Source organism: Phoxinus phoxinus (assembly GCF_949152265.1).
Source record: "Phoxinus phoxinus genome assembly, chromosome: 12".
Lineage (NCBI taxonomy): Eukaryota > Metazoa > Chordata > Actinopteri > Cypriniformes > Leuciscidae > Phoxinus > Phoxinus phoxinus.
In genome coordinates, this window is record NC_136887.1 from 20690319 (window position 1) to 20714718 (window position 24400).

At 36.9% G+C, this 24400-nt stretch overlaps 2 protein-coding genes across 2 annotated transcripts in view; one reads left to right on the forward strand and one right to left on the reverse strand.

The window, feature by feature from the left end:
* Positions 1 to 24400, forward strand: part of il12ba (interleukin 12Ba) — a 176178-nt gene that overhangs the window by 7311 nt on the left and 144467 nt on the right. The gene's annotated exons all lie outside the window — the stretch shown is intronic.
* Positions 5577 to 9992, reverse strand: adrb2a (adrenoceptor beta 2, surface a). The gene is made up of 2 exons (XM_079630520.1): positions 9776 to 9992; positions 5577 to 9612 (listed from the first exon to the last, which is right to left on the reverse strand). Exon 2 carries the CDS (start codon positions 9607 to 9609, stop codon positions 8395 to 8397), a length of 1215 nt encoding a protein of 404 aa, XP_079486646.1. The 5' UTR covers positions 9610 to 9612; positions 9776 to 9992; the 3' UTR covers positions 5577 to 8394.

The following is a 24400-nucleotide window of genomic DNA, read 5'->3' on the forward strand; positions in this document are numbered from 1 at the left end:
AGTATTAACATGCTGCTGTGCTTAGTGGCATATCCGGTTGACATTGGCATGTGCCACCACTATATCTTGTGACGTGCAGATGGATTGCCTCATATGCCACTGACATGGCCAGTGTTACACTTACTTATACTGACACCTACTGGCGTGCATGCAGCATCATGCCTAAATAAAGGTTTAAAGTAACGGATACAACTGTTAATGCGGTATTTGTAGTGACCCATGATGTATTCCGTGTTTCGAAAGAATGCACAGTTTGCGTGATCAACAACAGAGTAGCACTGGTATTACATAACATTCATTGGCACCTGCCACAAACTGACTAACATATTACTGATTTGTAAATACATTTAATAGATTTTTTTTTAAATCACTAAATTAGACTATTTATTTTGGATTTTGTGTTAAAATTGTGTCAATATAGCTGCTAATCTGACAGTGACTGGAGGTGCCACAACATACTTTTAGGAGCCAAAGATTTTTGTCGTGCACTTGATCTTTAAAACTTTGCAGCCCTTTTACATTCACAATTTAACAACTATATTACACAGTGCATGAAAGGTAATTTTCAAAAAAGCTTAATAAGGGGCACTTTAAGGTAGTCTCCTGATATAGACAGTCTGGGGCTTTATCTAAAGTGGAAACAAAAGGCTTTAGAAATCCAACATTTATGTTTCAAATGGGACTTTAACCTATGGCATACAGCCATGCAGTAAAAAGGCAACTTTTACCTAATTATTTGATTTCTTTAGGCATGACATTGAATTAATGTGTTAAACGTATGAGCATAATTATCAGATTAAAAATGAGAGAAAATGAATGAAAGGGAGGAAATTCTGTAGTAATTTAAATATACAATGTGTTCACGTGTCATTAATATGCATTAAGAGCAAACCAGAGTAGACTTAGAACCTTGTGATGATTTGGATCTAAATATATTTGCTCTTTTCATCTTTCAGTAAAAGCAGGGTCTTAGCATTCGATTTCTGTGAAATGTGGAGTGCAGTTCGTGAAGCAGGTCTTTGTGCAGTACGTCAATAGGTACAGGAAATTAGTCGGTCTTTGAAGTACTTTGAAAACCTTGAACAAAAAAGGGACAAAATTAATGCAAGTCATTCATTATTAACCCCCCAGATGGAAGCCTTATTGATTATCACTTTTGACAAACAAATCCCCCATTATAGATTTTGTATGCAGAATCCAGTTCAAACCGGATCACTCTTCCATCTGCCTCTTATTTTAATTAGTCAAACCTCATTAAGTGCTCAAAATAATGCAAGATCATTTGACACAAAAAGCTTAAAGGGTAACTGTCGCCAAAATTGAACCTAGGCTCTTTTTGTTAATCTACCCGAGTCAAACTTTCGTGAAAGTAGTCGATCTCCGAATGCAACGTAACATGAGGAGAGTAAAGATGGAAAGCTCCTAAAGCTCGTTTCCATATAAATTCTAAGTGTCTAAGTTATCATGCTTCTCATTGGAATTACAAGTTCATGACATTTCCTCATATGGAGTCAGTTCATTACGTTGCATTCGGAGATCGACTACTTTTGACTGACAAAATTCCAGCCACTGGAAACACTAACTGATAAAGTGAGTCGTACAAAACCTTTCTTTTTAGTAAACTTTGTGTACACCAATAATGTTGTCAAAGCTCAAGTTCATGTGTAGAGCCCCTGGTGATACTTCAAGCACAGTTTCATGTTGTGTTGAGCCTCCTTAGTGTTTTAAAAATAGCGATTTTTTTTGTTGCTATCATTGTAGTGCCCCATTCACTCTCATTCAAAAGGCATTTTGACCGAAAAAGAAAATAGTCAATCTTAAAAGTGCCATTTTCCATTCTAATAATGCTTTAACACGAATGTTTGACTCGGGTAGATTAACAAAAATAGCCTAGGTTCAATTTTGGCGACAGTTACCCTTTAATATAAAGTCATCAACCAAATTTTGCACACACAAAATAACTAGTGCATCAATACTAAAATAATTTTCTTAATCAACATTTTGTCTTACCTAAACAGTTAGACAGTTAAACGCATGTGTGTAAAATGTACTTGCATCTCAAAACGCTTTATGACGCGAAATTACTATAAACACAGTCAGTTATGTCTTAAGGGGTTAAAAAGACAGGACAAACCACATCTTATATTTCACTTATATTTCTTACATTGGTGTGAATGCAGCTTGTCGGATCTCCCGCTGTGTCTAAAGACAAGAAAGAGAAAAATCCCTCACAGCAACTCACACTATTTTTTTGTTCCGCATTATTATTTACTAACTTTTGTTTTGAAACTATATTAGTTCATATTTAAAATTCTTAACATGCAATTGTTTTAATTACATTTTTAAAAATGTTAAAAAGTTCCTTTTTGCGAAAACACATTTTATGTGACCAAGTGTAAATGGAATCTTTTGATAAATCAGATAACTATCTGATCAGCAAAAAAAATAAAAACGCATGATTAGGTGTAAACAAGCCCTACAACTTGAGCTTTTAAACCCCACTCTCTATCACATTTTTGTAATGTTATTTCTTCATAACCATGGATATTAGCACACAGCGTCAATTAAAAATGCATAGATGCATGGCAGGACTGCGAGTCACAGCTGGTCGACTGTAGTGTTAAAATCACATGGCGGACACTGTGTTCTGGAGGGAGAAAATGAGACGCTGGATTACTCTAATGGCAAAATCATTAAGCACAAGAGGGACCCTCGGCTCTTACTTTGTTAAAATGGCTCCTGTGAGTGACTCCATAATCTCTCCTCTGAGTGCTTTTGTGGTGTCTCATTTCAGCTCCCCTGTGGTCGTTTGTGTGCGCGGCTTGTTTTTATGTTTCACCACTGCATATGCACCAGCGTTAGTCTTCATGTGTGTCTGTGTGCGTCATGCTGCTGATAGCTAGTGTTTATGTTGTACTCTACTGATGTCTCCTACTCCTCATGTTCAGACCATTATGGCACTATTACAGTGCCAGCTGTAAGTTCTTTGTTCTGTACGTCCATGATGACAGCTGTGGCATGTTGCTGTCGGATTTAGAGATTTCTATAATATACTACAAGCTAATAGCAAAAAATGGCAGATGTATCAAACGTGGGAAAGGAGCACTGCTTGCGGCTGTAGGCTGTTTGTTTGACTAGTATTTTTCAGATATTTTTCTTGGACTCGGAGGCTGAATTAAACCATGGTCTGTTGCTATGCTGTTTTAACCCCCAGGGCAGAATGACTTTATTGGGGTGGCCCGTGAAAGTCTCTCAGAGACCAGTGCTTTTAGACTGTGTGGTGCCATGGTCAGTGTCCTACTCCTTTGCTGGTAACCTAAACCTGCTCTTCACAGTCGGTTGTGCATCTTTTCAGCGGGATCGTGCACTTTTCCACTCTCAACATGATTCTATTATCTTGGAAGCTTGTAAGGAGCTGAGATACTGCAGAGAAGGAGATTTGGCCCGTAACGTGAGCATGTGGAATCCAGAGAAAGACATTATGTTCCAAATCGTATATTGACAGCGAAACCGTATGTGTGCCTGGCAGACGTTTTGAGACTTTTTAAGGGCCGCCAATTGATGAAACAGTTTTATTTGTGGTGGAAAGCCGAGCATGATTTAATAACGGAGACGTGCTGCCTATAGCTCAGCCGAGGCTCAAGTGTAATTGAGGTAAATGATCAGATCAGTTTGGAGAGCACTCGTGAATAACAACCAGAGAGGCTCTTGTTCAGTAGTTCTAAATCACATTTAATAAGCAGGCCGTTCTGAAGCAGTTTAAAGTCTTGTGTCCTTTTAAACCCTTCTCACGGTGGGATAGACCTTGATTTAGTGCTGATGTTAGGTGAGGTTGTGTTGTGATGTGGTTGTCTGTTGTTTTCTCTTCACACTTCTCCAGTTTAATGTCACAGGCACATCCATAGAGTCTCTCTAACTTCTAATGTTACTGATAATGTTTTCACATGGTTCTTCATTTCTCATGCAGGCTGTAGATCATTATAAAATAGCACTGTATTGATTTGTGGTCATCATATCTGTTGTTCTGTCACTGTTTCAGTTCATTTGTGTCGTTCCAATGCACTTTTAAATGTTTTCTTTTTTATCCTGTAGTTTTGGAGATGTATACAAATATATTTATTTAAATTATTAATATAATAAATGTATTGACCTATAAAATAAGTATTATTATTTTATAATTAATTTTCTCTACTTAATAGTTGTTTCTCCTGTAAGGCAACCGAATTATATAGTCATCAGTCTTCTTGCTTAAACTTTTGCTCAAGATTCCTATATAGCAACAAATCGTCTTAACAAACAAACAAAAACCATGTGAAATACTGTTTGCAGCAAATGCCTCATTTGTACCTTTTTTATATATCCAAATTAGTTTGAGAAACAACTTTTAATCAAATATCTCTAATAGTTATTATGACTTTTGAAAGAACACTCAATAACAATAACAATTTTCCTCTGAGATGTTATATCTGTTTGGCATTGCACTATTCTAAATTATTACATAATTTCCAGTGTTTTTTTTTATTATTTCTTTTTCATTGATTGATTGATTACCCATTTTACAAGATGTATCACTGCAACATGGTTAATGTGCTCGGTTATGTATTATAACATAATATTTTTACAGTATTGGGTTTGCAAGGTATTAAGTTGCCTGAATTTCACTTTCATCCTTTCATATTCATCATACACATACAGTACATTGATCCATTTCTTGATGTACTTTTTCACCTTCACTAATGGAGTTGATGGTAAAAACCTTCCTGTATTTTCCTCTCTGGTGGCTGCATTTATGTCTAATTTCCCTTTCGTTGAATCTATTATGCTCTTTTCTAAATGCCACAGCAGGCATACAGTATGAACCAATCAATCAAGGGAACATTTACAACGATAACGTCATGAATCATTGGCCTTTTAATGTATCACTCTTCCTATATGGTTCTGTGTGGCCAAACACCTAGACATTTCTTTGCTATGTAATTTACTGTATCCAGGCTGCACTTTTGTTCACAGAGATATGTGGTGAATGAGAATAGTTCTAATGGAATCTGATATAGTAATAAACTCAGAATGGAAACATATTACAATATCACAGTCTATTCCAATCACATGCTGCAGGGGCTCGTTCCCATACTGAAATAGACATGGCTGAGTTGCAGCTACGCATGCAAAGGGTGAAGTTATTCTTAAGGGGATGTTTTCCACGTTGCACGGATGGACACAAATCATACTCATGGTGATTCACTGATTGATTTACTCTTGAATGGTGAGGGAAAATTCCTTCTGATGGCCTAAGATAAAAGGCGGCTGATAAGTGTTGAATCTAATACTATAACAAAGTCATACTGTATAAGCACTCATGGACTGTCTGAATAAAGCTACGCTTTCTGTATCATGTAGCTATGCTTAGAAACACTGCATTTTGGATCCTTTGCAAACCCTAAAGCTATTTTTCATGCTGTAACAGCTGTTGCTTTGTTGTTACAGAAACATACTGGGAATTCATTTGAGTGCTTTGCACCTTTTCCTTCAAACATAAAAAAACACACAAAAAAAACACATCAGTCACATCCAGGCATACTGTACATTAAATACATAATTTATTACAGAATACAAATGGCATGACATTTGTATTTCATAAATACCACTAAGACAAATATGGTTGAACGTATTTCACTGTAGTTCAACGAAACAGTGATTAATCTTGTGCGAAAGTAGCTCAAAGGAATCTAGGTAAACATCGAACTGGAACAACATTATATACAGTACACATGCCATGAATTAAGCTTTCCTAAGAGGGTTGTAGAGTGGGAAGTTTTGTTTGAACTTTTGCCTACTGCAGTGTTCATTAGCATTATGATTAAGAAATCTGCTCTTATCATTAAGGCAAAATTCAGGGCATTTTTAATCACATCTTCATGCATCAGTAAGAGGCTGTCCACACTGTGTCTGTATTTGCAAATGTGACAATTAATCTCCTTGCAGGCTAAATGTCTGTTTCAACTGTGGAGCAGAACATTTTAAAACCAAGTGTGCCTATGAAAAAAAGCCAGTCCTGCTAAAATGTCTTGTTCCCCTTTTAGCTGTACAGACTCAGAAGATGAACTACAATATGCACCAAGTAATTTTTTTGTTTATATTTCACTGGCCAGTGTAACACTGGAAATATATACTGGCTGGGATCTATTTGCATAACTGCAGCATTTTGCAAAGCAAACATTTTTGTTTGAAATGTCATTGTATAAATTCCCTATTCGCAGTGTCATTCGTTATACTTGTATTTAAGCCTCTAATAATAAGGGGTTTACAATAAGTAGCGTTTGGCTGGTCATGTGATCTCAACATGGTGGCCACCTTGACCACCTATATGTACATAAAATGGCTTTTTCTTGGCAATTATATGACTGGACCTTACAAATTTGAACAGATTTGTTAAACTTTCAATGGTAAAAATTACTTGGTGTACATTAAATTCTGAAGGTGACATCAATATGATGTATGTGGCGTGACATTAACGCCAGAGCATTGCTTAATCACTAAGATGAAGGTGCAATTCATGAGGGGTTGCATGCCAATTAACTGTGAACCATAGCTAACTTAAAGACATTTATGAATGTAAACACTTTACTCAACAGGTTAACTGTGTCCAAAGAGAACAACAGGAAATGGCATTGCCACAATTAGAGATTGCACAGATATTTCATTTAACACAAGATAGTACAGGTCAGAGTTTCTTACGGCGTCATGCAGAGAAAAACCTTCCCAGAAGGGTGCAGTGTTAACAAATTTGTACAAGCTGTCGCATTCAGTTTCACATCCTGAAAATGGACATGCATGCTCTCTCTGTCTCTGGTAGTTCACAGTTTACAGAAAAACTGCATTTATTATAATCTCTATGGTCTTTTAAATATTTACATATACATTGACAATGTTTGAATTATGTTTCAAATGTCAAATCTTGGTCAGATTTACAAAGCACCCTTTTAAGAAGCTATAGTTTTAAACTGCACTTTGATGTAATGCTTGGAACAGAAATAGTGTTTTATCACTACAGTTTATCCATTGAAAGCAAACATAGAAATGTCTAAAATCCTCAGAGCACACACAAAAATTGATAAGGACCACAAAAAGCGACAACTGATTCAAAGAGATTTCTTAAAGATCAAAGTTCACAGTTTTTGACAGCATAAGCAGGCTGCACAGTAACAGAGAGCCACTTGCCCTAAATTAATAGTTCACGAACACTGACAAGTATTGAAACTGTTTACCACTTATGCAGTTCATGATATGCATGAAACATTAGATTAAACACCTTGGTCAGAAATGTGAGTGAGGAACAGGGAAATTGCTGTGTGCTTTGCACTGCGTGCATTAGCTGAGCCTGACAGGAAACTCGATACCTCTTAATTTATTTATCTTTCTAGATAATGTTTTTGGTAATGAGGGAGTCACATAATGTCTTTGATAAACACTGAATCTCAGGGATTTACACAAAGGCCTGTTGGACTTTGCCTATTTGTACTGGAAAATGTTAAGAACATTCCCATGGTGAATTAAGGATTTGGCAGCATTCAGGACTGAGCGTGCTAAGAGACATGAAATGGCTAATCGCAGATGATAATCGAGCCGCTAGAGAAGTTCTGTTATCAGACACACACGTTTTAACCATGAGCTTTCTGTTTATGCTGTGAAAATGTGGTTTGGTGCGTCAGCATAAATTGGTTTATATTTAGTGACTGCCATCTAAGGATGCTCAGCTTATCAATCGCATGACTGAAATTGTCATTTTGCACAAACTGGGATGGCCATGTGGTTTCATTTCCTTTTGCATTGTGGTAAGAGGTGTTGTTTCAGTGCTGGGTTGGGTGAATTTTAAAACAGACATTTTCATAGAATCCAATTTGAACCAAGTAATAAGTAAAAATTGCTTCAAAAAGGCAACCCCTGTTTTAAAATGTTAATCTAATGAAAGCAGATCTCATTCTTTAAAACTGCAGCTCAGTTCCTCAATTTATGCTAGATGACAGAAACATGACTCAAGAAGGAAGTCCCTCTAGTGAACAACCAGTTCAAAGTGTCTTTTATCTTGACTCATAGAAGTGCATTCTTTCTGAACATTTCGTTCCATTTAAAACTGAATCCGGAAGCATTTTTAACTTTAATTTTGTTGTTGTTTTTTGTGTGCGCTAACCTTTTTGAGCGAGGTCATGGTGAAATGAACTGATAACGTGAATCTAGAGAATAAAACAATGAGGTAGATGAAGAAAACAATCTTTTAAATATGTCCCTTTTTCCATCACACAACCGCCTTTGGCCACTTACCAGAGGAGGCGTAACCTGTCCTTATGTGACATATTGAGAAGTCACATTGGAATGAGTCAGGACTCGCAAGGTGATTTATAACACACTCATCAGGGTTTTACTGCAGTTCCCATTAGAGTCTGTTTTATCTGCTGACATGCATCCTTCTTTCTCCGAGTTGCCCTCAGCTGGGTCACTGTCCTCTGAGCTGCCTTTGCTTCGCCCTCTGTGTTCACTCTTCCAGCTATGCCCACTATATATATATCCATTGGACCTAACGTTAGGGTAGCGTGACCTGTTGAGGCATAGGATTTCCTTGAAAGCGTACCTGAACTCTGGACTCCTACAGTAGATCAGTGGGTTGAAGGCTGAGTTAGCGTAGCCTATCCAGTTTAATATTCTGAATGTCAAGGTGTCCACTTTTGTCATTGTTGCTACCACGTTTAGTACAAAAAACGGCAGCCAGCACAGTGTGAATATACCCATTATGATGCCCAAAGTCTTCAAAGCTTTATGTTCCTTCAGGCAGAACTTGGGCTTCTTGGCGGTCCTCACCTCGCAATGGCTGCTCACCACATTTTTCTTCTTGGCATTGTTGTTCTGTGCGTGAAATCGCCCTTCACTTTTGTCAATCTTCTTCAGTTGCTTTCTCGCCTCCTGGAAGACACGGCTGTAGACGAAAACCATGATGACCAGGGGGATGTAGAAGGAGATTATGGACGAGATGATAGCATAGGCAGAACTGGTGTGAAATTCACAGCATGTCGCGTTACTCATGCAACACTGTGCTTCTTTAGTGCCAGAAGTCCACCACTTCATATAGATTGGTAGAAAGGAAATGAGCCCGGCAATGACCCACACCAGCAGCACAATGATGCGAGCTCTGCCCTTGGTCAGTAAGGACTGGTAGCGGAAGGGGGATGTTATGGCGAGGTAGCGATCCAGAGCGATGACACAGAGCGTTTCGATACTGGCCGTGACGCACAGAACATCAGTAGCCGTCCAGAAATCACAAAAGAAGCTGCCGAAGTGCCAAGTGCTCAGGATGATGTGAAGGGCGCCGAAAGGCACCACCACCAATCCCATGACCAGATCAGCACACGCAAGTGATGTAATGAAGCAATTAGTGACGTTCTGAAGTCGTTGGAACCGGCCAATGGCTGTTATCACCAACACGTTGCCAAAGACGATAACCAGGACAAGAATGGACATGAGTGTGCCCAGCAGCACCATCTGTACTTCGCTTTTGGTGGAGGTAACATTTGTGAAGTTCTCACAGGTTTCATTTGCATTGGGCGGTGTGTTTCCCATGACCTGCCAGAGATTGAGAAGGAAAAGCAGGAACATTCTAAATTAGTTATTAAAAAATAATAACAGGTTTGTGCATTTGAGTGGTAAACCATGTAAAATACAAACAGTAAGTAAACAAGTTTAATTACAGTGCAATTCCATGCAGACAATGTCATTTTTTACAAACCTCCAAAAAAGACTTCCACTTCTTCCATGCAATGTTTAAGTACTCTTTTGAGGTCTGTAGGGTTGTTATGAACGAGTAGATCCTCCCTTCATTATGGCTTTCTCTTGCATGCTGATCTCTCTCACACTTTTGCTCTCTTTCTCTGTCACCAAAGCACTTTTCTCAACCTCTCTCACACACAGTCACTCTGCTGAGCGGTGTTACGTTAAATGTGGCTGCCAGGCTACTTGTCAGAGCCCTTATAACATTCTGTGATGACATCATAGCTGACTTCCAGCCAATGAGCTGAGAGTGAAGGCTGCGTTGCTGCAATAGAGGATTAAGTAACAACATTCTGACAGCTACAGTGAGACTATTTAAATTGTATTTTAAACTGTTCATGCAGACTTGTTTAAAAAAAAAGAAAATCTGCCTTGATACATTGTTTCAAAGCTTGTATGACTGTTCTGTTCTGTAACTCATGAGATAAACAGATTAATGTACTGTAAGTGCTTTGACATTGATAAAATGACTTGAAAAAAATGTCTGTAAAAAATTTTCATTGTCAAAGTAGGCACACAAAATTCATTGATAGAATTAATGTTTAATCATCAAGCATATGCAAATTTAATTCATCAGCCTTATCAATTCATAATTCATTCAATCTTATCAATTAAAGAAATTTGACACAAAGCAAACAATATTCCTAGAGTACAATGCATGGCTTATTAGAAAGCTAGACTATGAAACAAGCTAGAGCAGAGGAGAATTGCAAATCAAATATCTATGTAGAGCCCTCATAATTAAAACGCAAATACCGTGTGTGTGTGTGTGTGTGTGTGTGTGTGTGTGTGTGAGTACGTGTGTACAAATTCCTTGGTTTAAGGATGTGGAGTCTAGTGCTTGTGCTTACAATTTGTGCTTGATTTCAAAGGTCTGCTCTGGTTTAAAGCTTGAGTAGTGTACATCCATGATCCAGAAATGAAAATCTGTGTACGTCTTCACTCTGTGGATTTTCTGAAACACAATGCCCTTATCATTGTTTGAGCTGCTGGCTTTGCTTCCTGTGGGTCAGACCTGCTGAGCCGGTCTGGACAGTGTTTACATGCTAGAGAGAGTTACAAGATCTTGGTGCCAATTACTGGTGTCCATGTATCATCTAAATGTCCAGAATCATCTGAGTCATATCTTTATATTTCCTGCAATCCAGAAATGCCGTGTGTGTGTGTGTGTGTGTGTGTGTGTGTGTGTGTGTGTGTGTGTGTGTGTGTGTGTGTGTGTGTGTGTGTGTGTGTGTGTGTGTGTGTGTGTGTGTGTGTGTGTGTGTGTGTGTGTGTGTGTGTGTGTGTGTGTGTGTGTGTGAGAGTGTGAGTGTGAGTGTGAGTGTGAGTGTGAGTGTGAGTGTGAGTGTGAGTGTGAGTGTGAGTGTGAGTGTGAGTGTGAGTGTGAGTGTGAGTGTGAGTGTGAGTGTGAGAGTGTGTGAGAGAGTTTACTCCAGCCCTAATTAAACACACCTCAACCAGCTATGGTCTTCAGGAGGATCACTAGAAACTTCTAGGGCTGTGTTTGAATTCACCCCTATAACCTCATTCAATATTCCCTAATTACTCCACTAATATTGTCCACTTGAAGGAGTGAATGAGAACGAGAATTCGGACACTGAGTGTGACGAAAGGGCTACTGCTTTTGCATTGTGCTTACTGTTTAATAATTATTTGAAACTAGGCAAGTCCAGTAGTTGTGAAAAGATTTATCTTGAATTCTGTCATATAAACTAGCATGTATAAACCTTAAACCTTAACATAATCAATCAAAAATAAAATTATACCTGTGTAATATCGCACTGTTCCCACATTGGACCAGCGAGGTTTGGTATGACCCTCACAGTGCTTTATGGGTATTCTCTCGTACATTAGTTGTACACTCCTTGTTGTGGTTCATTATGGGATTGAATGAGTGCACTCAATAACGTCCACCATGGTTTCGGACACCACTACAAATGGCTGTCCCCTCAAATAGTAAATGGTATGGGGGGTAATTTCGTACACAGCCAGGTGTGTTGGAGCTAAACGTGATCCTCCACGACTGCAGTCATTTCATGGGAGCAGCAGGTTAAATGTTTTGCCACCTGTGGTTTCAGACAGAGTAAAGAAGCTGCAAGTATAATGGGTGTGGAGCTTGTTTGTACAGTTGTCAAATAAATTGTGATGACTTGTTGCTGGCTCAATATATGTGGATTGTTTTATTGTTGTTTTATTAAGTCACTGAGCATTGCAGAGTTATTTATATAGCTACTGTTATGGTATTTATCAGTATTATTTTGTTATATTTTTAGTCTTTATTCTAGTTATACAATTTTATTATTTAAATTGAGTATTTTGTTAAATCCTCTTGTCATTTGTATTATTTTATTATATATATATATATATATATATATATATATATATATATATATATATATATATATATATATATATATATATATATATATATATATATATATTCAAGTTTTTTTAATCTAATATAAATGTAGAACTTATTTCAGCTTTATTTCAATTAACAAAAACATTTTCATTTTAGTTAACACTGTTGAGTACTGTGAGTACAGTGAGTCTGCCTCTGTGTTATTTGATACTTCTGTTTTTGGAATGCTTGGTATATCGTTCCTCAAAAAAGACCATTATAAAGTACAGCTTGTTTGGTACCAGCTCATAAAGGTCCATCATTTTCAATGCAAAAATTTAGCAACTTAATGTTTCGACCAATTACGTGTTCAAAACATCTTAAAAGTGTTTAAAGTGTTAGCACTCGTGAGGTTTCAGTCTAGGCTGATAATCTAAAAATTGAGGGTAGGAGTGATCTATGAACGGGAGAGTAACTAAGAAGAATTCATTGTCAGCTCAGCAAACCTCTTAAGCACAAATTGGTCCAGGTTCAAGTTTTAAATGTACTGAAAAGTTCTTTTTGTAACAAAAAAGTGTTTGCTAGATAAGATATCTAAGCTTATCTGGATGTCCTGAGTTTAAACGGAAACAACCAGGAATTACATTCCCTTTTTTGACCATGTCAACCAAACTGTTTTGCATATCAAATTTGATGCAAATTTGATGAGCATGCACTGTTCTACACTACTGTTCACAAGTTTGTGGACAGTAAGATTTAAAAAAAAAAAAATTGAGAGAATTATCTTAACCCAATCAAGGCTGCATTTAAAAAAATATATAAAATACAATAAAAACAGTAAAATTGTCAAATATTATTACAAATAACTATATTTTAATATACTTTCAAATGCAATTTAGTCCTGTGAGGGCAAAGCTGAATTGTCAGCTCATAATCATTCAGTATCATTCAGTAACATGATTACAAAAATCATTCTAATATGTTGATTCGGAGCTCAAGAAATATTTCTTATTATCAGTATTGAAAACAGTTGTTTCAGGATTCGTTGATAATATTTAAATAATTATTTATTCAAATGATAAATAATTTTCTACATTATAAATGTCTTTTATAACACCGGCACTGGCACGGACACCTGCATGGAAACTGGCACGGAACACCGGGATAGACACATAGGCACGTACACCTGCACGGACACATAGGCACGAACACCTCCACGGACACATTGGCACGGCTATCGGGACGGAAACCCGGCACTGACACAGACACCGGCACAGAAACTTCCACGGAATCCCGGCACGAACACCGGCACCAGCACGGACCCATCGACACAAACACTTGCATGTGGAGAGTTTCATATATTTATTTTCCTAATATCTCTGTGATCTTCCAGACATAAATAAATTCCAACACCCCCGTGATCAGGATATCCAGCAAAATTTATGAAGGGCACTGGTGAAAAATGGATAGTGGTCTTCCAGAATGTGCTCTATGGAGACATTGCCGCCAGTGAATACTGCAGTGGGAGCGATGTTTTCATGTTGTTTCTTATTGGCTTGGTATGCATTGGCTCAACATCATAGCTCACTAAGCATGCACTCTCCGAGAGCTGAAATCCTCAAGGAGAGGAGGGGCGTGTGGGTATGTCCTAGAGGAGTTTTTTGTATAAGACATGATGAGTCGGACAGTTGCAGGCGGAGACATTGTGGTGTTCTTAGAGTATGAAAATATTCCTTTTTTTTCTGTATTATCATTTCTGAAAGCTAATGTTCTGTGATAAATCAACAATTATGAATGAATGAACTCCATAATTAATTACCTTTTGCCCACCCTTTTGAAACACTGCCATTGCTGAGATTTGGAGGACGAATTGTTGTATGCCACTTAAGTGCCCAAACTGCAGTTTCCATTGAACAGAATGGAGTAACAATAACTTGCCAGACTGCTTTGACACTTTAAATAATAATTTATCAGTCTTGCCAGATCCTGCAAGAGAACCAAGCAACCTAGCCTGAAAATAACAGTGTGTGTGCGTGTGTGTAGGCATGCAGTGAGTTTCTTTTGGACAGAGTAGTCTATAGACAAAATCATGAGCACATTTATGCAGCACTTCTCACTGCTTCTGTGAAGTTTCATAATTTCATTATTTCATTACCATCAGTAATTTTTAATACTCTTGGATTGTTACCTTATTTCATTTTTATTTCATTTTCCACTTTTAACAGTAAATATTAATATATGCACATTATGCAGTTAATGATTATTTAAATTAATTTATCAGTATATCATATAATTAATTTAATTTTAAATATATATATATATAATATTTTTTTCATGTATTTTTATTTATGCCATTTTAATAATAGATTGATAGTGACAGTTATAGATATGTTAAAAAAAGTCCATACAATAATATTGGCGTAATATTGTAATAGCATTTTTATGTTCTTTTAAAGTCAGACAAAGGTCAGACAAAGAAGGTGTGTGTGTGTGTGTGTGTGTGTGTGTGTGTGTGTGTGTGTGTGTGTGTGTGTGTGTGTGTGTGTGTGTGTGTGTGTGTGTGTGTGTGTGTGTGTGTGTGTGTGTGTGTGTGTGTGTGTGTGAGACAATGATGTCACATAGGCCTACATCATGAAATAGAGACACGTTTTACACCATGAAATAGACAAATTACAGACTGAAAAGGAAGGTTGATTGCATTGAAGTGGGAGCAGGACTGTGAGCCAAAATGAGGGCAGTGATGGACTTTAAGCAGGAAAGGAAAATACAGTACAAGTGTGAGGTGTCACAGAGTTGCCCTACTTACTGAAACTCTTGTTGAGAGATACATGTATGTAAATGTGCTAGAGCAGACAGATGGTTGAGTCATTTCCTCCCCCATTCTCTCAGGATACCTGGGAAATATCCGCTCTTGGATAAGACACTCATTCATTCTCGGTACGGTGTACTTTCACATTAGTGAAATGTCACTGATAAAAATCAGGCAAGTTTTCCTAAATTAAATTGTGATGAGGTGTTGCTATTATTTTAATTGCACAAAAGTTTTTTGTTAATATTTGATTAATTTTGTTGTGTTTTCTGTTCAGTTAAATGCAACATTTTTCTGTGTGTCTCTTCATTGCCAATGTTGTGGACAGGTTGTCCTCAAATTCTTTCAACAGCGCCTAAGGCAGTGTACACCTTCCGTAATGACTGGGTGTTTCTACGTAGAGGATTTAACTAAAGTTAACAAACACCCACTTTATTTATTTAGCCTTGTTTTGGTAGCCTTTCTATCAAATTGCAATAACGGAGTCCTCTTAGCACAGAAATGTCTTTTTTTTTTTAAACTACTAAATACCATTGACAAGAAGACACATGTGCACTACCTGCCTTGTGACTATTTAACGCCATTTCTTGAGTTACCACGTTTCCAAACAAGCATGGTCAAAAAGCACATGACATCTCTCAGTATGATAATGATGTGCATGGATACATCATTTATAATAAGCACTGCAATATTATGGTCACCTTTGATTTCATGGTGACTAAAACCGTAGTCGACACTCAAATTGCACAGACATCAGACAAATTTCAGAGCCACAGTGTTCAATGCGTTATTTGTCCTGGAAAGCATTCAAAAATCCTTGGCATTTACTCTCCATAGAGCTTCGATGAAGGCATCGTATCCCTTGGAGATGAAAATGATCATGGGAAATTTGATCAAATTGCACTAATATAATTCATATCCCAATGAGGGGAGGGGCTAGTGTGTGAGCAGCAGTCACACACTAAGTATAAATCTGTAATGCATATTGTGAGAATGACAGGAGCGGGCGTGATTAACTGACGTAGATAAGAATAAATGGGACTATCAATAAATAAACAGCACTTCATTTCTCAGGAGTCGACCTGGGGTTACCAGTTCCATTTTAGCATCTTCACCAATATTTGTCTCACTCTGGAATGAAAGAGCAATGAATAAATTTCTACATTTAAAGATGAGAATGGACTTCATAAAAGGCTGCATGTGAGGACATACATTATGAATGTGCCTCTACCTCAGCCTTTCACCTACTTTATTTGATTTTCATTATTTATCCCAAACTGTTGCATATAGATTTTTGAATTGAGCGACTTCCTGTGGGGACAGATTAAATACTTCCCTTTTTATTTTGCCAATCAATTGAAACATATTGAAGCGATACCTAATAATTACATCTAATGTTTTGGTCATTGCACTGACTGAGGCGATCCATTAAGCGTATATGACATAAGAAATAAAGGTAAAGCAATACAATAAGGTCTCATTTGTTAACATTGCACTCTAAAAAATGCTGGGTTCAACCCACGTTTGGGTCCATTATTGACAAACCCAACCAGTGGGTTTAAAATGCACTTAAAAAAATTAAACGGTTGGGTTTGTCCATATTTGTCCCAACCCGAAACAACCCAGCATTTGTTTGTTAATTAATGTATTAAATAACTAACAGTTAGCATTTCTCATTAAAACATTTTTAGTTTGTTAATAAAAATAGCATTCAGTTCACGGAGCATAGTTAACAATACAACTTTTGATTTAAAAAAATGTATTAGCAAATGTTTAAATGAATATTACCTAAGATGAATAAATGCTGTAAAAGTATTGCTCATTCTTAGTTAATGTTAACTAATGAAATCTTGTTGTAAACTGTTACTGAAATAAATAGGGGTATTAATTTCGGTGTGCAAGTCATAAAACGATGTCAAAACACTATTTTCGTGTCAAATCTAACGAAACAAGGTCAGTCTCTCTTATTATGTGCATGTTTTCCTTTCCTTGTGTTGTGGGAAATAGGAGATCTCCAGTTTTCTCCTGAATTTCCCTGTCTATCAGACACTTCCTCGATGTGGCCACACCCAGTCACACGTTTACCTCCCGACCCATCGGCATTCTGGTTTTACGGCTCGCCAACAGTAAAAGATTGTTTTTGTTGCTATGTTACGGGCGCCTTTCCAACATTTATAAATAGCAGTGAGGCCTTTCGTGCAGTTCCTCTCTGTAGGAAGAGCAGAAGCAGGGGTTGCTGTAGGTTGAGGTGAGCTCTCAGCGGGTGAGGGCACATAGGGGTAATTGTGCATGCAGAACTGTAGAGTTCCCAGCATACTCCTCTTACACTGGACAACAGTATTATATTATTATTAATATTATTTTTTTTATATATCATTTATTTATAAAATGGATAGTTACAGTCCTTGATTATGATTGATTGAGCAGCATTCAAAGCAGTTGTAAAATGATTTAATTATCTTTGTTTCACAGCAGAGCAGAGATTTATTACTTTTTAATTTATTTTCTGTTTTTGTTTTTTTATTTGGAGCCAATCGAATATTCGTTTCTTGACTTGTTTGGGATAATGGGTTGCTTCTGTCCAGCAGTCACTATAGAATTCTCATAAAAACTTTACTGGTTTAGAAACACTCCAAAAATGGAGATAGCACTTTCTCAGTTGCTGCCCCAAAGTTGTGGAATGGTTTACAGATTCTCTTCTTCTGTAAACACGTTTAAAGCCTGTATCCTTTTCTACTCCTTATATGCGTCAAAGATCACCGACGGCCCCAGATTAGGACCATTAGGTTTGGATTAGACGCATTTATATTATTATTATTTTATCCTTCTCTTGTTTTCTCCACAATATCTTTTTTTCTCCAATATTTATCTCATTTATTTAAATTTGATTGTATTTGATCTATATCTCTTTGAAATTGTAGAGCACTTTGGTATTTTTTTAAGGTGCTTTATATATATATATATATATATATATATGTATGTATGTTTTGTTTCGTTTGTAATTAAAATGCAATCCAGGCCAAATGTTCAATGGATTTTGTTCCATTTCCAAACCGTCTCTACTGTATGTAGTGTTTTTTTCTTCCACTCTCTGTGCAAGACTGGTTAGCTTCTGTTCATCCTTGTGTCCCTATTCATCAGCTTTGGCCACGCTAGAATGGCTTTACACCCCAGGCAGTGCAGATATATTCAGACAGTGGTTTTGTTTCTGTGTATCATTCCAGAGCTTAGCAGTCTTTTCCATCTGAGAGCCTCGCACACGGCAGGGTCCCACCACCACTGAAATTATGTCTCCCGCACCCAATCCCTCCATCTCAGAGTGGTCCATTGTTCTGAGAAAATGAACAGCCAGAGATTTATAGTCTCGCTTGCCTTTGACAGAAAATTAAATAAAAAGGACTGGACTTTACAATCTGTTTCAGTCTTTTTATTACATGAACTTAGGTATTTGACCTGTCGCTCAGGCCCAGGAAGAGTTTAAACAATGTGAAACATGATATCTTCCAAAGCCAAGCCTTTTTAGAAGTATGACAGTAAATCTTTCCGCCTTCAGCACCTTGGAATGTAGAATTGTGGTCATGCGTTAAGGAGCTTCAGAGGACAGTGCCGTGATAGTGTTCAATGAAAGTCTTACAACAGTCAGTTCATTTGTATGGAAGCGGGGCTATTAAGATCTGTTTTATGTGATTCCAGCACAACACCTGCATTAGCAGACCTACAGCGAACTGAACATATGCAGAGACCAGCGCTGCACTGCCTATCATGACATTCCTGCAATTTTTCACATTTGTTTACAGACGATAAAGGAACATGAATGGGAACATTTTGCACTAGAACTATGAAACATTCTTTACCCTAATGATAATTGCTATAGGGCTATTGATTTCATCTCGCTGCAAATAATGTTTTTCCTGGAAATCACACACCTGATCATTTTCCCTTCAACGTTTCCCCTTCTCATTGGCCACATCTGTACAATGCTTTGACTAAGTATCCAGATTTGCATTTCCTTAAGAGAATACATGTGATTTTATACATGTGTGTCTTAATGAAATGTTTTATCAGAGCTGCTTTGTCATTGATGTGACAATGAGCATTTGTATTGTTCACCTGCACATACGATTTTACCCAGTAACTTTGCTGTGTAAAGAACGATAACCGTAATGATAACTTAAAGGGCCCCTATTATGCCCCTTTATACAAGATGTAAAATAAGTCTCTGATGTCCCCAGAGTGTCTATGTGAAGTTACTTACATGCTAGTGACATTGTTACCTGTTTATATACTCTTTGATAATTTGTTATATTTATGGTGGGTATGATGTTTTACGTTATCATATTTCAAATGAATTTTTAGTATTTCCAACACCAAGGATTTCTAAAATGTCAAATCCAAAGGACAAACTTGTGGCACTAGAGACCTTGCTGAACTCTGAGATACAATCTCAAAAGTTCATGTCATCTGTTTTAGATTTGAATGTTCATAACAAATTTTGTTGACATGTCACTGGACATGGATCATTAAGGAAGCAATGTCACAACATCAATAATGGAACTTGCCCCAGTGTTTCACATTAAATTTGTGTACCATGACAGTGATACCAAAGGCATGGAAAGGATGGGTCTATTCACAGACTCTCATGCACCCAGCAAACCATAATTTTAGCAATTAGATTAACACTATCACTTTAATTACAAGTGCATTAAACATTGAAATTTCTATGAAAACCTGAAGGCAATGCCAGTTATTTTCTTTTGCATTTTTTCACATGCATGACAACCAGATCCATTAGGTGTAAAATCCAACTGAAATACATGTGGAAGTCCTTAGTATAGAAAATAACCTTGTAAATTATGTACAGCTCAGAACACCTGAGCCCTGCCTGCAGTGGTGTTGTGTAACCACACACAAGCACTTACACAGACAGACAAAAGTGCACACATACACTTAGTGTGCTTAATGGTCCTGTTGAATATGCACATAGTCAAAATGCATGCAGTGGCCCCAAAATATTTGGCCACATTTTAAAAAGTGACAGTGTCATTGCATCAGATAGCAAAATATCTAAAGTATATATAAAAATATAGACAATTTTATAACCATTTTTTTTCTGCTTCTCAAAAAGTAGGGCAACATAATGTGATGAACTGCATATGTAGTTTCCTGAAGTTGAGAAATACCACAGATGCCACCCTCTTCGTGTTTGTATCTTATGCAGTGACATGCAGATATGGTTAATTGGGTCACTGTCAAAGAAAACATAAAACGCAGTATGAACTTGAACGATAACACTTTTTAATTTGTAGGTTACTTATATAAAATGTACCTTTATGATTAAGAAAACATTAAAAGTTATGCTAATACTTTATGATTTATCAAGTATTTTCCTATAACAGTAGCAGATCAATTTGTGCAGGGTGTGTTGAACCGTTTACCCTGGCCTTGAACAAGGACAGGATGTGACATGAGGTCTGAGCAAGGCTGGCCGACATAAGAGGAGAACAATGACAATTACCAACAGTGCTGACCTAAACACATGTACTGTGCATTAGTTGCACCTACAGTATACAAGGGACTTCCAATGTAATATAAGGGTGGAGTCACATTGGAAAATACCATGATTAGCAGTACTTGACCCCTCCTCCTAGGTAAATACCACGTATACCATTACATGCAACATTCAAATTATGTCTAACCAGAGTACACTTAGGTCCAAGCCACAGAGAGAGAAAAAAACAACAAAAAGTGACACCAAACATGACATTTTGTTATGTCAGGTCACAACCAAACTAGGTGAGTTTGGTTTTAACCAAACTCTATTACTATTACTATGATTGTATTAAATTGCCTCTATCTAGATCTATATCACTAAATATTTCAATACTTACCATCTTATTACTTATATTGATATCTATATTTAACTGTTTTCCATTTCTTTGTTTTTGTTATGTTTTTTTTTATTCTTCTGTATGTGTCATTTCTTACCTTGTATAAGCTACTCTTTTTTGCAAAAAAAAAAATATATATATTATGTCTTTTCAGAGTCATTACAATGGCATGATTAAGTTTAACTTGACAAAAGAAAGATTCTATCTGTTATGGTACGTCCATATTCTACAATAAGGGATTAGGCTAGTGCTTTACTTTCTGTAATTTTAGGCTGAATGGTCATAAAATCTAGTGACCGGAACATTCACCTCATCCAGCCTGCTGTCTGGTTAGAATACGTTCCAACATCTCTTAGCAGATCCAGATAGTCTGTCCTGCTTTCCATAAACCATCTGCCAGCAGTTTGTATCTACAGCTCATCAAAGTCAGGAATTTTCTGGAGAGTGTTATCAAGTTTTACAGTGGACAAAACCTGCTCCCTAAAATAAGGCAGTTTTCATGATGATAAAAAAACAAAACAAGTAGGCCTATTTGCAAAATTTAGTCACACTCGAGCTCTTTTCCAAAATATAGTGAGCTGCTTCATACTAACTATAGGCAGTTGCTTTCTAAGACGGCATCCTTACTGTCGTGATACCTCATCAATGACTTCCATGTAGACTGCAATGCTTCCACAAGCACATACACACATCATTGTGGTAGTTTTATTTATTATATTGCAGCTTGTTAGCAACATATATTTTAACCACACAGAAGTTGCACATTTTATGTTTGAGGTTTGACTGGATTTAATTTATGTTGTAAAACAAAATATGAATGTCTGAAACTGTACAGATCTATCGATCTGAAATAAAATGGGTTAAATAATCCATTTCAATTATACTGAGCAATTTCAACACAATCTCATGGCAATTCATAACCATTTTAAGTTTTGCCGAATTTGTGGCTAATTTGTACGCTTACTTTTAGGGTGGACACTCGTGCGTTTTCTTAAAAATCATGCATTTTTGTACAAATCACATTATACAAATTTGCCATCTCGCAATACTTTGGGTTTCCCATGAGATCAAGTTGCCTATTAAAGAGTATTTTATAGACATTTTATGGTATTTTATAGTAATGAGATAAAACTTTATTTGCAATTACAATTTCTCTTACCTCCTATCATTTCACAGAGCTTGTCACAATGCATTCTGTGTGCTTGTGTAACGGATGTAGGCCATTGAGAGCTGTGCGTATAAACCTCACTCCCCTGGCCTAAAGAGGCACGTTAGCGGCTAATGTTGCAGGCTGCGATCATGAGCATCCTTGGTAACGCGTCCGCCTCCCATGCCGAATCCCCAATGTGATCTCATTCGTGTTTATTTTTACGTAAAGTGTGGTTCTACCACACGTACATACTTACGTTTTCATACACACTGTAACGTACAATATGGACGTACTGTATTGACAACATTTAAATGTATCGGTACATATTTTAAGTTTTAGTTGTAAATATGTAATAATGTTTATGTTTAAAAGTTGTCATTACGTCCATATTGTAAGTTTCAATATCTATCCAAAAAAATAAAAAAAAATAAAGTTTTGCACCTGAAAATGTTACATATTGATGATGCATATTAACAATGAGAGCAGGCTGGCATGTTATGTGATACTGCTTTATTTAGCTAAAAGTTTTTGGCTCAATAGAGATCTGAAAGAAAACCCTCTTCAAATCTGGACAAACTTTAGGTAAACAGAAGTCAATTAGTAAATGTCCTAATTGCATATCTGTTGACCCTGCAGACAAGCTTGTCGAGCTCTTTATGGAGACTAATCTAAACAATCAGAGCATCATGATCTCCTGTCCTTTCACAATGTCATTGTATCTGCATTTTTTTATGTGACTTTAAACCCTGTTGACCTCAGGCACACCCAAAGCCAGGGGTCATGAACATGTGTTGTGTGCCAGAGTGGCCATTCTGATTGTAAGTATGGTGGGAGCAGCAAGGAGGAAGAGTTTTATAGCTTGACAGGAAGTGAGTGTTAATGAATCTGGAACCATGCTAGATCTGAACCAGCAGTCGGAAACTGGCAGGTTGCTCAGTCTTCAAAGGTCAAAGTGATGCATTTTGCATTTCACATTATTGATTACTATATTATATTATTAAACAGGGATGTGTTGGATAAAAAATAACCCTGCCACCGGCCAGCTTTTGTTCTTCTTTACATTCTTTGTGTAAGCAGTGTTTTCAGGCAGACTTGTACTCAAGGTCATACTGCATTGAAGAGTTTCTGAAAGACCATCTCGAAGATTCAGCGTATTTTGCGGGAAGGTTCACCACCATTTCTACATTGATCAGTTTAACAGTTTATGATGACTCACTGAAAGTGCAACATTTCCTTGGCCACTGTGCATATTTCCTGAAACAGATGCAAATCGGCTGTCTGAAATATCAATAGTGTTTTATGCACAATGTAAACACAAAATTTTGTTTTGGTAAAATATTTGCTTTTTTCACAAAACAGTGTTATAAATAAGCCATATGTGGGCGTTAAGAAGAACATTTTTACTTCCTCTTTGCAACTGCTGACAGCTCGGATCAGGTCTCACATCTTAAAAGAGTTCTACTTAGTTTAGTGATTAAATTAGTTTTATAGATCATTTGTTCAAATTCCTATGTTGACAATGCAATTTGGAACGCATTAAAAAAAAAGAGGAATTTTCAATAATGATCTCAGACTAATCTTAGAGTTTAGTAACATCCTCTGCTATGCGTGCAGCATTAAGGATGCTGATGAAAGCATGTGGTCATGTGGTCTGGACTTTTACGAACCCACAGGCACAGTACACAACAGGAAACAACAATAAACCCCAAATAAAAGACCAGCAGCATGATAAGTACTGATACAAGTGACAAAGGAGTATTAAGAAATGTGAGGGGAAACAAAATGAACAATATTGATAGTAATTATCAAGTCAGAGTACATAAGATGCATTTAAACGGTTTTCATATGGCTTTTATTGTATACCTTTGTCTTGTCTGTGGCCAATATTTGTCTCTTTATTCTTGTTGTTTTTCTATTGGTTTATCCTGTATTGTTGTTCATTGATCAGTGATTGGTTCATGTGTACTGGTCTTATCTTATTTGTTTGAGTGTATAAATACCCCTCTTGTGTCTTCATAATTGTATGTTATTCAGTTTTTTGTTAAATTCTGAGTGGAACCCCCAAAGAAACATAGTGATTTTTTTTTTTTATGTGTAGAAATTATATAAGATGTCTGGAAAAACTAAGGGTTTCTCTCTCAATATTTTATTTTCACACAACTTTGTTTGTCTTCTCAAATGTTTTAAGTTTCTTGCATAACCAAACACTCTTCAGATGGTGATCACAAGCTAGTTTTCCTCTCGGTGGAAAAATGTGGTTTGATCAGATAATTTTGCAAAGGGTTAGACATTACTGGCAATGCTCAGAATTTATCTGCAAAATATCTGAAGACCAAGTTAGTCATGCCAGAGAAAGAAAGATCAGAACATGCCTGGAGCGTTTAACATTGTTCGAT